This window comes from Danio rerio, chromosome 3 (assembly GCF_049306965.1).
Source record: "Danio rerio strain Tuebingen ecotype United States chromosome 3, GRCz12tu, whole genome shotgun sequence".
NCBI classification, from domain to species: Eukaryota; Metazoa; Chordata; class Actinopteri; order Cypriniformes; family Danionidae; genus Danio; species Danio rerio.
In genome coordinates, this window is record NC_133178.1 from 7,676,511 (window position 1) to 7,690,263 (window position 13,753).

Genomic DNA, 13,753 nt, shown 5'->3' on the forward strand with positions numbered 1-13,753 from the left:
CATATGCTGGATAAGTTGGTGGTTCATTCTGCTGTGGCAACCCCTGATTAATAAAGGGACTAAGTCGAAAAGAAAATAAATGAATGAATGAATTAATGAATGAATGAATGAATGAATGAATGAATGAATGAGTGAGTGAGTGAGTGAGTGAGTGAGTGAGAATTATCTGTTGTCTTTTTAGACCTGGATTGTGAACTGTTTTAGGCCTAATCTTACCTGCCTGACTCTTCATCCTTCTTTTCTGCTTTATAGCATGTTTAGTTAAAATAAGATCATTATCATTTTGTTTTAATTTTTGTTTTGTCCACTTGCAAAACTAACGCAGGTTTCACAATGCATAATCGCTGCGTATTTTTCCGACGTGTCCCAGAGTTGCAAAAACTTCTTTCTAAGTATTTTGAATGTACACTTGCTTTATTAAAATGAAAGAATGTCCAAGACAAAGCTAATAAGTGTCATGAGTATATGTACACTAGCAGTGGAATTTACTGGAATTCACATGAAAATTGTCTAGGGCTCCAAATTGTTTAGGTAAGGGCCAAATCATGACCATGCTGGATAATCGCACGCGCACGGCTGCTTTAACACACTGCAGCAAAGACATTGAGAACCCCTGTTTTAAGCTATCACTAACAGGCGGACCCAGATCATGAGCCTAGAAATCTGCACTGGACTATTTTTTTCAGTCTGATTTCCACTGGGTTTTATTTTGCACCCAATCGCCCCCACTATTTATTCACTCTGTGTTTATTTAGAACAAATTTCTTCTGACTGTCAATTCCCTGTTAAGACAACAGCGAAGCCGAATGGTCTCTCTTTGCTCAACCTTTATGTTCTGTGCAGATCTGGGTCAGTCGGCATAATTATGGTTTCATTTTCCAAACTGGGGCTGATAACAGAGTTCTCTGGAATTAATGTTCATAAAAATGCATTGTTGCCTTGGTGATGCAAGCGTAATTTAAGCTGAAAGAATGTGAGAAAGTGGCATGAGAATAATGTCAAACATGCGAGTCTTGTAAAATAATTTCTAAAATAAGTTCTACATATATCCTCCTATTTTCATTTTATTTTGAAGTAAGCTAACAAAAAAAATGAGGCATTTGTAAAAATGTATTAAAAGTTTAAAATATTAATTTAACAGTTTAATTGATTATTAAAAAAATATTTGATTTATTATTATTATTATTATCATTTTATTATTATTATTTTTAATTTTTTTTACATAGGTGGCAACATGGCTCAGTGCTTAGTGCACTGTTGCCTCACAGCAAAAAGGTCACTGGTTCGTGTCCCGACTGGGCCAGGAGTGTTTCAGTGTGGAGTTTGCAAGTTCTCCCCGTGTTGCCCAGGGGTGTGTGAGTGTGAATGAGAGTGAATGGATTACGACTGGAAAAGCATCCGCGGCGTAAAACATGTGCTGGACTAGTTGGCAGTTAATTTCGCTGTGGTGACCCCTGATAAATAAGGGACTAAGCCAAAATAAAATTAATAAATGAGTTTTATGACTGTCTGTACTCGGCCGGACTCGACTCAGACTCGGATGTTAAGGACTTGGACTTAAGTCCGACTCGACCAATGCCTGTAAAAAATATGGACGACACGACAGCCCCTTTTCCCATTGAACGCCTTGAGGGCAAAACACCTGCTTGACGGGCACAAACTGTCCCAAAAGACTGCTGAAATTGGAGCCTGAGCATGCGCAGAAGGACTGTCTGATGGAGCTAGAAGAGAAGCCGCGAAATCGAGCTTCCAGCCAAATGCTTGATGTAAAATCAACCACGCCCCCCCGAACTTCTCACTTAACCTCCGGTATCTGCACTATAACAAAGGCTCGCTGGTGTAAATAGAAGCACTTACATTTAAAAACACACAATAATATACAGTTTGATAAAACTGTGTGATGTAAGATGTTATACTTTAATAAAAGCAATACATGCTGGACTGCAGAAATAAACAATCTTTTCTAGCCTGAGTAATATGAGCACAAACAATATATCATTGACTATCATATCTATCATATCATTGATAACTATCATATCATTGATTGACGCTCCTATAACAGGGTTGTTTGTTATTTGTTATCTTAGGGGGTAGAAATAACACTGATCTGTGAAAATATGAACAATAACATATAAACAACACATACATTTTTAGAAAGGTTTTTATTTTTAATTAGATACCAACAGAACCCAAAATAGCCTACACACCATAGATAACGATTTACCATGCGGGAACAATCATTCTTTAGAAGATTAATACAGCAATATTTCTAAATATCAAGGATATTTACACATCACAACCTTGCAATTCGTCAATTTGTACAAAAAAACGTTGCAGTATTAATGCATAACTGATGTCAGCTGCTGCAACATCGCTTGTATTGTTTATTATTTTAGCCCCTGTTTTCATCTGGTTTATTCGATGCCTTCATTATATCTGGCAGAGGAATTTACAATTATTTTAATGTTTAGTAGGAGTTTTCCAATAAAAGCCAACAGTAGGTTAAATGATGTATATAAATAATATAGAACATTTACAGCTCTATTTGTTATACAAGATTCTGTTTAGAACGTTTAGAACAGCAGTTCAAGCAGTTCCGTTTAGAACAGCAAATTCATTGATTACTCAATACCTTGCCGAAACTCAAAATGCAGGGAGGTGCATGTAAGCTATTCACGTTTGTAGAATGGCAGATTCATCACTTTTTAACAGCAACAAAACATGTCCACAAGTAAAGATTCTTATTAATTGGTGTCAGTGTCATTGTGAGCATTATTGATTTTAATATCTGTGTAGCAGAACAGTATACAACCAAAATTTATCTAAAAAAAAATCATTAGAATTTACATCTTCAACAGGATTCGAATCCGTGTAGTAAAAAAGGTTCAGCACACGCATCAATCAGTTTATCTTACTGAGCTACTCAGAACAACACATGTAGTGGTCTGTTTTAACATCTTTGTCAGTTAAAACATGCTTTGCGGTGGTTGTGGACCCCTGTTGACATGTTTCCATCGATGTTTACATGTTGTATAGTTACATGTACTCGCGTTAACGTGTTTCTACAAACTCTCCTGCTGATAGAATAGCTCTCAATGACTAAACGATGCTTCATCAGTTGCTCAAACCATGCTTTTTCTTAGTTGTAGACTCATGTGTACCTGTGTCTCAGGATTCGTGTTTACTCGTGACCCATGCTCACACATGTAACGTAAATAAAGATTTTATCAAAAAAAATAAATTAATACAATAATGATATTATTATGCAACATATTATGTCTCATATATCTAAAATATATTTCATATATAATGTTATGCAACAGAATAATAATTGAAAATCGCAACATTTCAATGTATTATCTTGGTCACATCTGTATAAAGGCACATATAGACATGATTTGGCTACATGCGATAAAATTACTAAAAGCTGCTATGCAATCATCAGTGTTTGGTAGCTCAATTAGATAGGTCATAGGTTGACTTCTTTGCGTCTCTTTTCGTAGCAGGTTCGAATCCCACGTACGAGTTTTGTGTATGTAGCTTGATTTTTTTATTCTGTTTAAAATAAAATGAGGGCTCGTGTGACTTTGTAGACACAGGATAACACAAGTCAATGGGACTTTATTATATTCTGATTGCATAATATTCTAATATTCTGTTGCATAACATAAATCTTTATTTACGTTACATGTGTGAGCATGGGTCACGAGTTAGCACGACTCCTAAGACACAGGTACACATGAGTCTACAACTAAGAAAAAGCATGGTTTGAGCAACTGATGAAGCATCGTTTAGTCATTGAGAGCTATTCTATCAGCGGGAGAGTTTGTAGAAACACGTTAACTCGAGTACATGTAACTATACAACATGTAAACATTGATGGAAACATGTCAACACGGGTCCACAACCACCGCAAAGCATGTTTTAACTGACAAAGATGTTAAAACAGACCACTACATGTGTAGTTCTGAGTAGCTTAGTAAGATAAGTTGATTGATGCGTGTGCTGAACCTTTTCACTACATGGGTTCAAATCCTGTTGAAGACGTAAATTCGGGCCGCCGAATGTGGCCCGATTGACTCGGGGCGGAATCGGGCAGTGTGTCCATAGGAATCCGGCCCGAGTAGGTCCAGCAGACGGAGCCGGGCCGAGGTGTAATTAAGTCTCTGGTAGGCGAGAATCCAGCTGGAATTGGCCCGAGTGTATTTTAAAGCCCGGGCTTTATGACTTGTACTGCAGCCAGCCCCCAGGTGGTGATCTAATGGCCGAGACCTTCATTCAAAAGCAGGATTGCGGCACACTTGGACTCGACCCCTTTTGGAGTCAGACTTAGACTTGTACTCAACTGGTTAAGGACTTGGTCTCGACTTGGACTCGACATAGGCCGACTTGACCCCAACTCTACAAATGCTGCTCAAACTCTGCTGTTTGGTTGCTGCTTATATCTGTGTTCTCTAATGACTCCCAGATGTGGTTGATCTACCGTGATGAGGTGGCAGCTGGGGTAAATTTGGGACCATGGCGACTTCGTATCAGTATACTTGCCACAATGGGCAGGTTGGTTCCCCTGCGCATGCAAATTCAGTACTTACGCTCTGTCTCTGTGAGACAGATGCTTCAAGTGCACGCAAACGTTACTTGAACTGTAGGTATATTGTATCTGTGTGTTGTTCTTAATATTTAGATGAATGTTATTGAAAACAATCCTGACACGTGTCTGATATATCCTGCACACAGGTCTCTTGATGTCATCCATGGGTTTTCAGATGAAGTAAACAGTTTAGCTAGCTTGTTGAAAGTCAATTCACTTTATTCTTAATATTTTGCTGGGTAACATTTTAAATGAGGTTGTATTAGATAACGTTACTTCATACATTAGTTATCATAAATTAACCATGAATAACATGTATTTTAAGTATTATTCTATCCTTGTTAATGTTAACTAAACATGTTAAAGTATTAGTTATATAATATAATTAATTATATAAAATGATAAATGAGTTTAGCATGATTTCTATAATGTTTAGCATAACCTTTGTAATCCTTAACTTATATTGTCTCTCTTTATATTAACAGCTTAACAGTAATAGCTAATGTTTACAAATACATATGCTAATGTATTTCTTCTTGGCTTAGATAACATAAACAAACAATGAACAACACATTTATTCAGTTATACTAAATCTTTGTTAAAATTAACGTACATAGAAATGTGTTACTTAGTGCAGTTCACTTAAACAGATAAACAATGACCCAAATTCAGTACTGCACAATCTTCAAATGGCACGTTATTTAAGGACTCTTTGATAACATGATTTATCACTAGCAAAGCATTAGTTAACAGAATTAGGAACCTTATTGCAAAGTGTAAACCACTCCAACACGTGTAACGTGAAGTTGCAGCTGACAAGGAAGTGCAGATCTAAATGCAGGGTTTGTTATGCATAGAATTGTCAGGCAAGCAACAGTCAACACAGGAGCAAACAGATGTATACAAGCAATCCACAGTTGTGGTCGATAAACAGGCAGATGGTCAGTACAGGCAGGCAGCAGACAACGTACAAAAACAAACAAGGCGAGGGTCAAAAACACAGCAAGATGAGGCAAGGAAAATGTGATGTAATGTTCACACTTTAGCATAACAAGACTCAGCAATGATGTGTATATGTGTACTGCTTAAATAGTCCTGTAATCATTCCATGAGAAGCTTCAGCTGTGTGTTTGTGTGTAATCAATGGAATGAGGAACCGGTGCATGTGAACAGTGCCTGACTGGAATATAAAGTCCATGTAATGGTAGATTGGTAATCCATTGCGATCTGCTGGATCGCTGGTAATCATGACAATGTGTTACATTTGTAAACTCTTTACTGACCACTAACCCAACATTATAATTCATGTTGTCACTATCGTGGTGGGAAAAAGAGCGAGGACTCAATTGCAGTAACTTAATGGGTTTATTTAGAGACAAGAGCGCACATAGTGCACACTTGGACCTTGGCATGCACATCAAGTGGGAACACGAATGCCTGAGCGGGGTCATGACAGCACTCATACAGACACAAACAATGACAGAAACTGAGTGCTCGATATGAGAAAACTCAAGCCAAGCACAACATAAAAGACATGACAGGACCAGTGTCTGGACTCTGCCACCAAAACAAGAATTAACTAGATCAAATTGGCAGACTGACACGTGTTACTAACATCTATGTTTTCATTACAAAGCAATGATTATTGATTTTCTGGACCTCAAATAAGTGAAAACAATCAACACAAATTAGATCAGTACAGGCAGGCAGCATGCCTGTACTAGAATCCTCACACATCCACATCTGGACTCACTCCTCACATGCCCATATCTGCACAGACTCCCTAGATTTTTTAAGGGCTCCCTTTTGCTAATTGTGGTTACTGAATTAGCAAGTTTTGACATTTCTACAGAACAAAGCAAAAACTTTCTCAAAACCATGCTCTTATGTGGTGGAATGAGCTCTCTATGAGCTGTCTGTTTTGCGAACTGCTGCCCACATCTGCACTGACCCTTCAGATGTCCACATCTGCACTGACTCCACAATAATTGCAATAATTCCTCAGATATCCACACCTCCAAAGACTCTTCACATGTCTATATCTGTACAGACTCCTCAGATCTCCTTGCTTGTCCACAACTGCACAGACTCCTCAGATGTCCACATCTGCACTGACTTCTTGCAGATCCACATCTGTACTGATTCCTCACACATCCACAACTGCACTGACTCCATATATATATATATATATATATATATATATATATATATATATATATATATATATATATATATATATATATATATATATATATATATACTGATTATTCAGATGCCTACATTTGCACTGACTCACAATGTCCACATCTGCAATAACTCTTCACGTCCATATCTGCACTGACTCCACAAACATCCACATCTGCACTGACTCCTCACAGATCCACATCTGCTCTGACTCACAGATCCACATCTGCACGGACTCCTCACACATCCACATCTCCAATTACTCCTCACAAGTCCACAACTGCACTGATTTCATTTCTCCCGATTCCTCAAATGTCCACATCTCATTATGTCCACAACTGCACTGACTCCATATCTACACTGATTGCTCAAATGTCTACATCTGCAATGACTCTTCACACGTCCACATATGCACTGACTACAAAGATGCCTAAAATTCATGACTCCTCTGATGTCCACATCTCCATTAACATTACATCTTCTCACATATGCACTGATTCCTCAGATGTCCACACCTGCAGACTCCTCACAAGACCACAACTGCATTGCCTCCATTTCTACACTGACTGCTCGCATGTTCTTATATGCACTGACTCTACATCTGCACTGACTGCTCACATGTCCACATTTGCACTGTGACTGCAGAACTACACAGAGTCTACAGATGTCCACATCTACACTGACTCCTCAGACATGCACATCTGACCTCATTAATTTTTCAAGTGAAAGAAATAAAGCTTTAAACAGAGAATAGAAGATGATAAACTTTCTGCACCTAATAGTTGAATGTCACAAGGAGGGCATGGCCAAGAGCTGTGGGTATGAAGCGAGGCTGGTCACGAGCGGTAACGAGCAGCAGCAATTCATGAGTTCATCTTAAGTTCATCTTAAGTCCCTCGAAGGAGCAGAAGCATGAAAGTAGGAGTGAAGACAGAGGAAGACAAGAGAGGACCAGGCCTGGACATTTGTGTTTGGTTTTGCTTTCAGTTTGGTGGTAGTCACTGAAATGTGTATATTCCATACAAAGTATAGAGGTGATTAGTCAGTTTTTTTGAGTGACTAGCGGTGCACTTGCTCTAAATATGTGGTACTTCTTGCTCCCAAAAAGATGCCACATGTGGATGACCCCTTGTACAGTGCTTTGGAATTTGTTATCAAATAATTGTATTGCATTGCCTAAATTCAAAAACTAAAATGTAAAGTAATACACTTTAAATTTTGCTGAATTTTGTTTTTTACTTGTTGCACATAAAAACAAATGCTTTCTGTTAAAAAATATAAGTTATACACACTGTCAGCTTCTGAGATGTTTAGACAAAGAATAATTGAATAGTGTATTTATATGCCAACAGATGTTTGTAACACATACCTTCATTCATTTACATTCCCCACACAGGTCAATCTCCACAGACAGACCGATTACACCAGAAAAATGAGTTTCCACAGAAGTGAAAAACATCCTCAGATAAATCAGTTTCCACAAACAGATGGAGCTCATCAGACAACTGAGTTTCCACAGAGTGATAAATCACCACAGACAAATGAATCTCCACAAATAGATGAATCTTTACAAACAAATGAGTCTCTTCAGACAGATGGATCTCATCAGACAACTGAGTTGCTACAGACAGTTCAACCTCCAATAACAATACAATCCATACATACAGACATCTTTCCACAACCTCTACAGGCAGCTGGATATCACATGACAAATGAGGTTACAATTACAATTAAATTAAGGAATGTACCAGACTCTTTTACCCAAAGTGACTTACAAATAAGTTTTTCACTGGCCAATGAATCTCAGCAGACAAATCAATCTCCACAGAAAGATGGTTCTTCACAGAAAGATGCATCTCTTCAGACAGGCAGATATCCACTAGCAAATGAATCTCCAAAGAAAGACACATCTCCACAGACAAAATCTGCACAGAAAAATGAACCTACACAGACAAACGAATCTCCAAATAAATTTCTACATATAAAGCAGTCTCTGCAAACAAATACATTTCCAGATGAATCTCCACAGATAAATGAAAATCCGCAGACTAAACAGTCTCCACAGATAAATGAATCTCTGCAGACAAAACAATCTTCACAGACAGATAGATCTCTACACACAAATGAATTTCTGCAGACAATTGAATCTCCAAAGACAGATAAATATCCACAGACAAATCAATCTCTGCAAACAGAAGGATCTCCCCAGACAGATGAATCTGCACAGACATATGGATCTCCGCAGTCAAAGGGATCTCTCCAGACAGAGGGATCTCTCCAGAAAAATGAATCTGAACAGACAGAGGGATCTCCCCAGACAGAGGGATCTCCCCAAACAGATGGATCTCTCCAGACAGATGAATCTCCTCAGACAGATGAATCTCACCAGTTAGGTGGATGTGCACAAACAGATGGATCTCTCCAGACAGATGAATCTTCTCAGACTGATGGATCACGCCAGACAGGTGGATCTCGCCAGACAGATGGATCTCCCCAGACAGATAGATCTGCACAAGCAGAGAGATCTCTCCAGACAGATGGCTCTCCCCAGACAAATGAATTTGCACAGACAGAGGAATCTTCCCAGACAGATGGATCTCCCCAGGCAGATGAATCTGCACAGACAGAGGGATCTCCTCAGACAGATGAATCTCCCCAGGCAGATGGTTCTGCACAGACAGAGAGATCTCCCCACGCAGATGAATCTGCACAGACAGAGGGATCTCCCCAGACAGATGGATCTCCCCAGACAGGTGAATCTGCACAGACAGAGGGATCTCCCCAGACAGATGGATCTCCCCAGACAGGTGAATCTGCACAGACAGAGGGATCTCCCCAGACAGATGGATCTCCCCAGACAGGTGAATCTGCCCAGACAGATGGATCTCCCCAGACAGATGAAGCAAATGAGTTTCTACATACAGATGAATCTTCATGGAAAAATAAGTCAAAAACAGAGAGGTCAGAAACTGAGAAGACATCACAAGAGCAAACTTCTCCTTCAGTTCAAGGTAAAATAATTATTTAATATTTATTACAGATTTGTTCAGTGGTCTGTCTCTGGAGAAAAAGTGCTAAGGTGGATATGAAAACAAGCATTAATAGTCTGGTGCTTTTATGTTGATTGACCATGTTGAACCTGTGTCTGTACAGTCATAAAGAGAGATCACTCTAATTAGCTGTTCAGTTTAGCATGCACTGCATGAAAATAAATTTAAAGATAACGAAATCCAACAAATAATTAATGACAGCTGATGGCTTGTTCAACTTTACATCTTATCTAAGCCTTTAAATTAATTAATATATATGTGACCCTCTCTGTGAAACCTTGGCCAGTTGCATAATCTGTATAAGAGAAATAAATATGCAATTTCTGTTTATAAAAGTGATAGATTCAAAATAAATATCAGATACAGTACTGTATTTACACTTATAACATGATAGATACTTAAATTAATGATTTTACGAACACCATATCTTATTATTTTGAAAAAAAAAGATTCTGATAATTTCATTTTTGCTACCTGCGCGAATGTCAAGTGTCCAGTTTCTGTCAAATTATTTCCACTTTACTCGCAAAATGTCAAGTATTGTTTGTTTTATTTTGAAGGGGTAGTTTACCATGACATATTTTGTCATTTAATTTTTGTGTAATGTAGCTGTGTGAAAATAAACATTGTAGTGTTCTCGTTCAGTGTGTTGTGACTAGGGTTGTAACAATATACCGGTATGACGGTCTGCCACGATTTGAACGTGCACGATTATCATACCATGAACAATTGCATATCAACGGTTTTAACCCTTAAAGACCGAGACAGCCGCCCGCGGCTAAAAATAAGTATTGCTCTTAAATGTTTAATAACTTTTGATCCGCTGATCCGATTCATACAATTCAAAGATTGGCATAAAGAAGAGAATCTCAGATTTCCAGTGCTGTATCACATAACACGCGGACTTTTAGAGGCTCCGGAATCAGTGCGATTACATCATTAAAATTTGACAACGCTGATTTGACAAAGAAACGCTCGTCACTGTGTCTCCGGACAAACCAGACATGATACATTGATGCATTGTCCCTCCTCCATGCCCAGATTGGTTCAAACTCGCTATATCACAACCAATAAGCATAGGTTTCACTTTTGTTTGTGGACCAACAATGAGCTTTTTGAACAATACGGAATGAGAGATAAAAAAAAAAGAAAAAAAAAGTTTTGCATGAAATAATTCTCATACTAAGTACTTTTGCATGCACAGCAGCACAGAAACATGACAAAACAGTGACACAGCAAAGACGAACTGCTGCTCTTGCTGTTTTCAAAAGACGCAAATGAAGGTGCAGCTGTTTGTCTGCATTGCAGACAACCATATCCATATCCATATCCACAGACAACCATATCCATGATGGCACATAAAACCTAAGGATGTTCCATATTGAATCTAGTTTCGTTATGTAACTATTTAGAGTATTGTAAATATTTATATCTATTTTTTACTAAGGATTTGCACCATGTTTATTTGGACTTTGACACATTATTTATTATTTTCCTATTTTTTTATTTGTTCATTGTACAAGTGGACACATTCTCTCACCTCAGCGGTCAAGATTAAGTCCTGAAAATCTCAACATGCTTACATTTCTTCATCACAACCTAGACTGAAAAAAACAATGCTTTAAATACATGTTTACAGCCATAAACTTGGTATTGCACTTTTGGTCTCCCATTTATCCTGCTTATAAGGAAGGACAGTTTAAGTTTATTTTTGTCTAATCTTAAAAGACCTTGCTTGTTTATTCCTTCTAATTTAATTTATTAAAATGGGAAATTTTTCAGTTTATTTTTTATAAAAGACTTCTATAGTTCTATTAAAACGGTTCTTTCAAAAGTTTGTTGAAATAAAACTTTTGTTCAGTCAGAAAACGTGTTCTTATTCTTTTCAGGGTCTTTGCTATGAGAATTACTATTTAATACCGTATACCGCGAAACCGTCAAACCGTGGTATTGTTTTAGACGATTATCATACCGTAAAAAAATCATACCGTTACAACCCTAGTTGTGACTAAACATTATGTTAAACCATAGCCAATGAGGAAACAGTCTTAATAAGGTTGATCATGTACGGTTTCTCTTCTTATTAGCATTTGTGGTGAAAATTGCAATAAAATAATACAACAGTATTCAGAAATTGTCCCTTGACTAAAATTGCACTCAAAATGACCATACATAATCAGACTAGTTATCCTTGCAGTAGAGATTACAATAGCAAACAAACTTATAAAACATTGCATTAAAAAAAATGATCACTGAGATAATGTCTTTAACATGTCTAATGTACAAAACATAAACTTACGACATTGCCTCTATGATGATTTATGCTGATGGTGCTTTATGATGACTAAATAGGAAATATCTTAAAAATAAAAGTATTGCTTTTTACAAATAAAGTAGATTAATTAAATACATTATGAATTTCACATTTTAACAAAGGGAATATGCATATAAAACATTTGAAGAAGATATTTTAAAGTGAAAGTTCTTAAAGGGCAACACAAACATCAGATTTGAATGTAAGATGCTCAAAGTTCAATGCAAAGGCAAATTTGGCGGATGTAAAAATGACGGATGTAGTACGTCCGAATTCCATTCATACTTTTCACGTTCATACTGTATAGAACGTACTTTTTTAATGGCTGAGTAGTACGTTTAAATTCAAATGCAATACCTACCGAGTAGTAGGCGGTTTCGAACGCAGCCAGTGACTTTTAGAGTTAGCTTAGCGTTAGCAAAGCCTACAGCAAACAAACTTTGGGAACTACAAAATATACATCCAAGTAAATGATGTCATAAAACCTTGTTTACACTGCAGGAGACAGAGGGGGTCACACATGCAAAAGAAAGGATATCTTAATATTCTGAATTAGAAAAAAAGTGGTTAACATTAATTATGTATAAACTTTAAACAATTTTATTTACAGCAGTGATTCTCAAATAGTTTTTTTTTTCTAGACCCCACTTCTGTAAAAGAAAATACTTTGAAGAATCTGAATTTTCTGCATCATTACTCAACCCTTTAGACACTGTAGGGTTCAGCCAGTTGGTCCAATGACAGCTTCCACTGGTGGATAAAGGTTCACTGCATGTTCGGTCTTTCCAGTGCACAATGTTGATTTATATTAAACTTAACTCATATCTGACTCCAATTTTAGTATGACGTGGTTTAGAATATTAATATATTTATCCTCGTTTTATCTGACTCCAATTATAAAACATTGATAAGATTATTTTGTTTCCTTTCACATTATTTTAGATTATGATTGAATATATTTTTTTGATTTGTTATTATACCTTATTCTCATTTACTCAGATTCCTATAGCATCCTGAGTCTTGCACCGGCCGGGTATACAATCTCTTAATACAAGCTTCTCAGTCTTGGTCATTAAACAGAGGCGATTAACCACTCTCCTAAAAAGGCAGAACCCTACTTACTCAATTTAGGAAATTTTTATGTGGTCCCCATAATTCTGTTATCTACTAAATCAAGACAAAGTATTTTAATAATAATCGCACAGGATTATAAGTTAATAGATGGAGGCCAAAATACCCACATTTAGATTGGTTTCAACAATATTTTGTTGTTCTAAATAGAAAACCCATAGTTGGCCTTTTACAGTCTAAGTATACTTGAATTAATGCCAATTTGTTAGTCGGATCTCTCGCTGCTCCGTCTAACATGTTTTAGTCCATTACTAACCTGTACAGGGGCTTGCAGTGCTATGGACAACAACATTTACCAGTGATAATAACACGAGGACTGTTTAAATAATTCAAAATTTAACAATTTTTTAGTCAGGTAAATATGTATTATGCCAATTCATTAAGTCAATTCATAAACGATCAATACAAGACATCAAATTATCAAAGATAAATCCAAGATCAAAAGATGTATACCTGACTTCAAAAATATACATAACATTGAGC

General features: G+C 37.1%; 1 protein-coding gene across 2 annotated transcripts in view; it reads left to right on the plus strand.

Annotated features, from left to right (window-relative positions):
• Positions 1 to 13,753, plus strand: part of gvin1l (GTPase, very large interferon inducible 1, like) — a 39,216-nt gene that overhangs the window by 4,320 nt on the left and 21,143 nt on the right. The window contains exon 2 of one of the 2 annotated variants that reach the window (XM_068218672.2): positions 8,172 to 9,786. The exons of the other annotated variant lie outside the window; for it this stretch is intronic. Within the exon in view, the coding sequence (XP_068074773.1) occupies positions 8,208 to 9,786 (1,579 nt within the window). The 5' untranslated portion in view covers positions 8,172 to 8,207. The remainder of the gene's footprint in view (positions 1 to 8,171; positions 9,787 to 13,753) is intronic. 2 annotated transcript variants of the gene reach the window in all.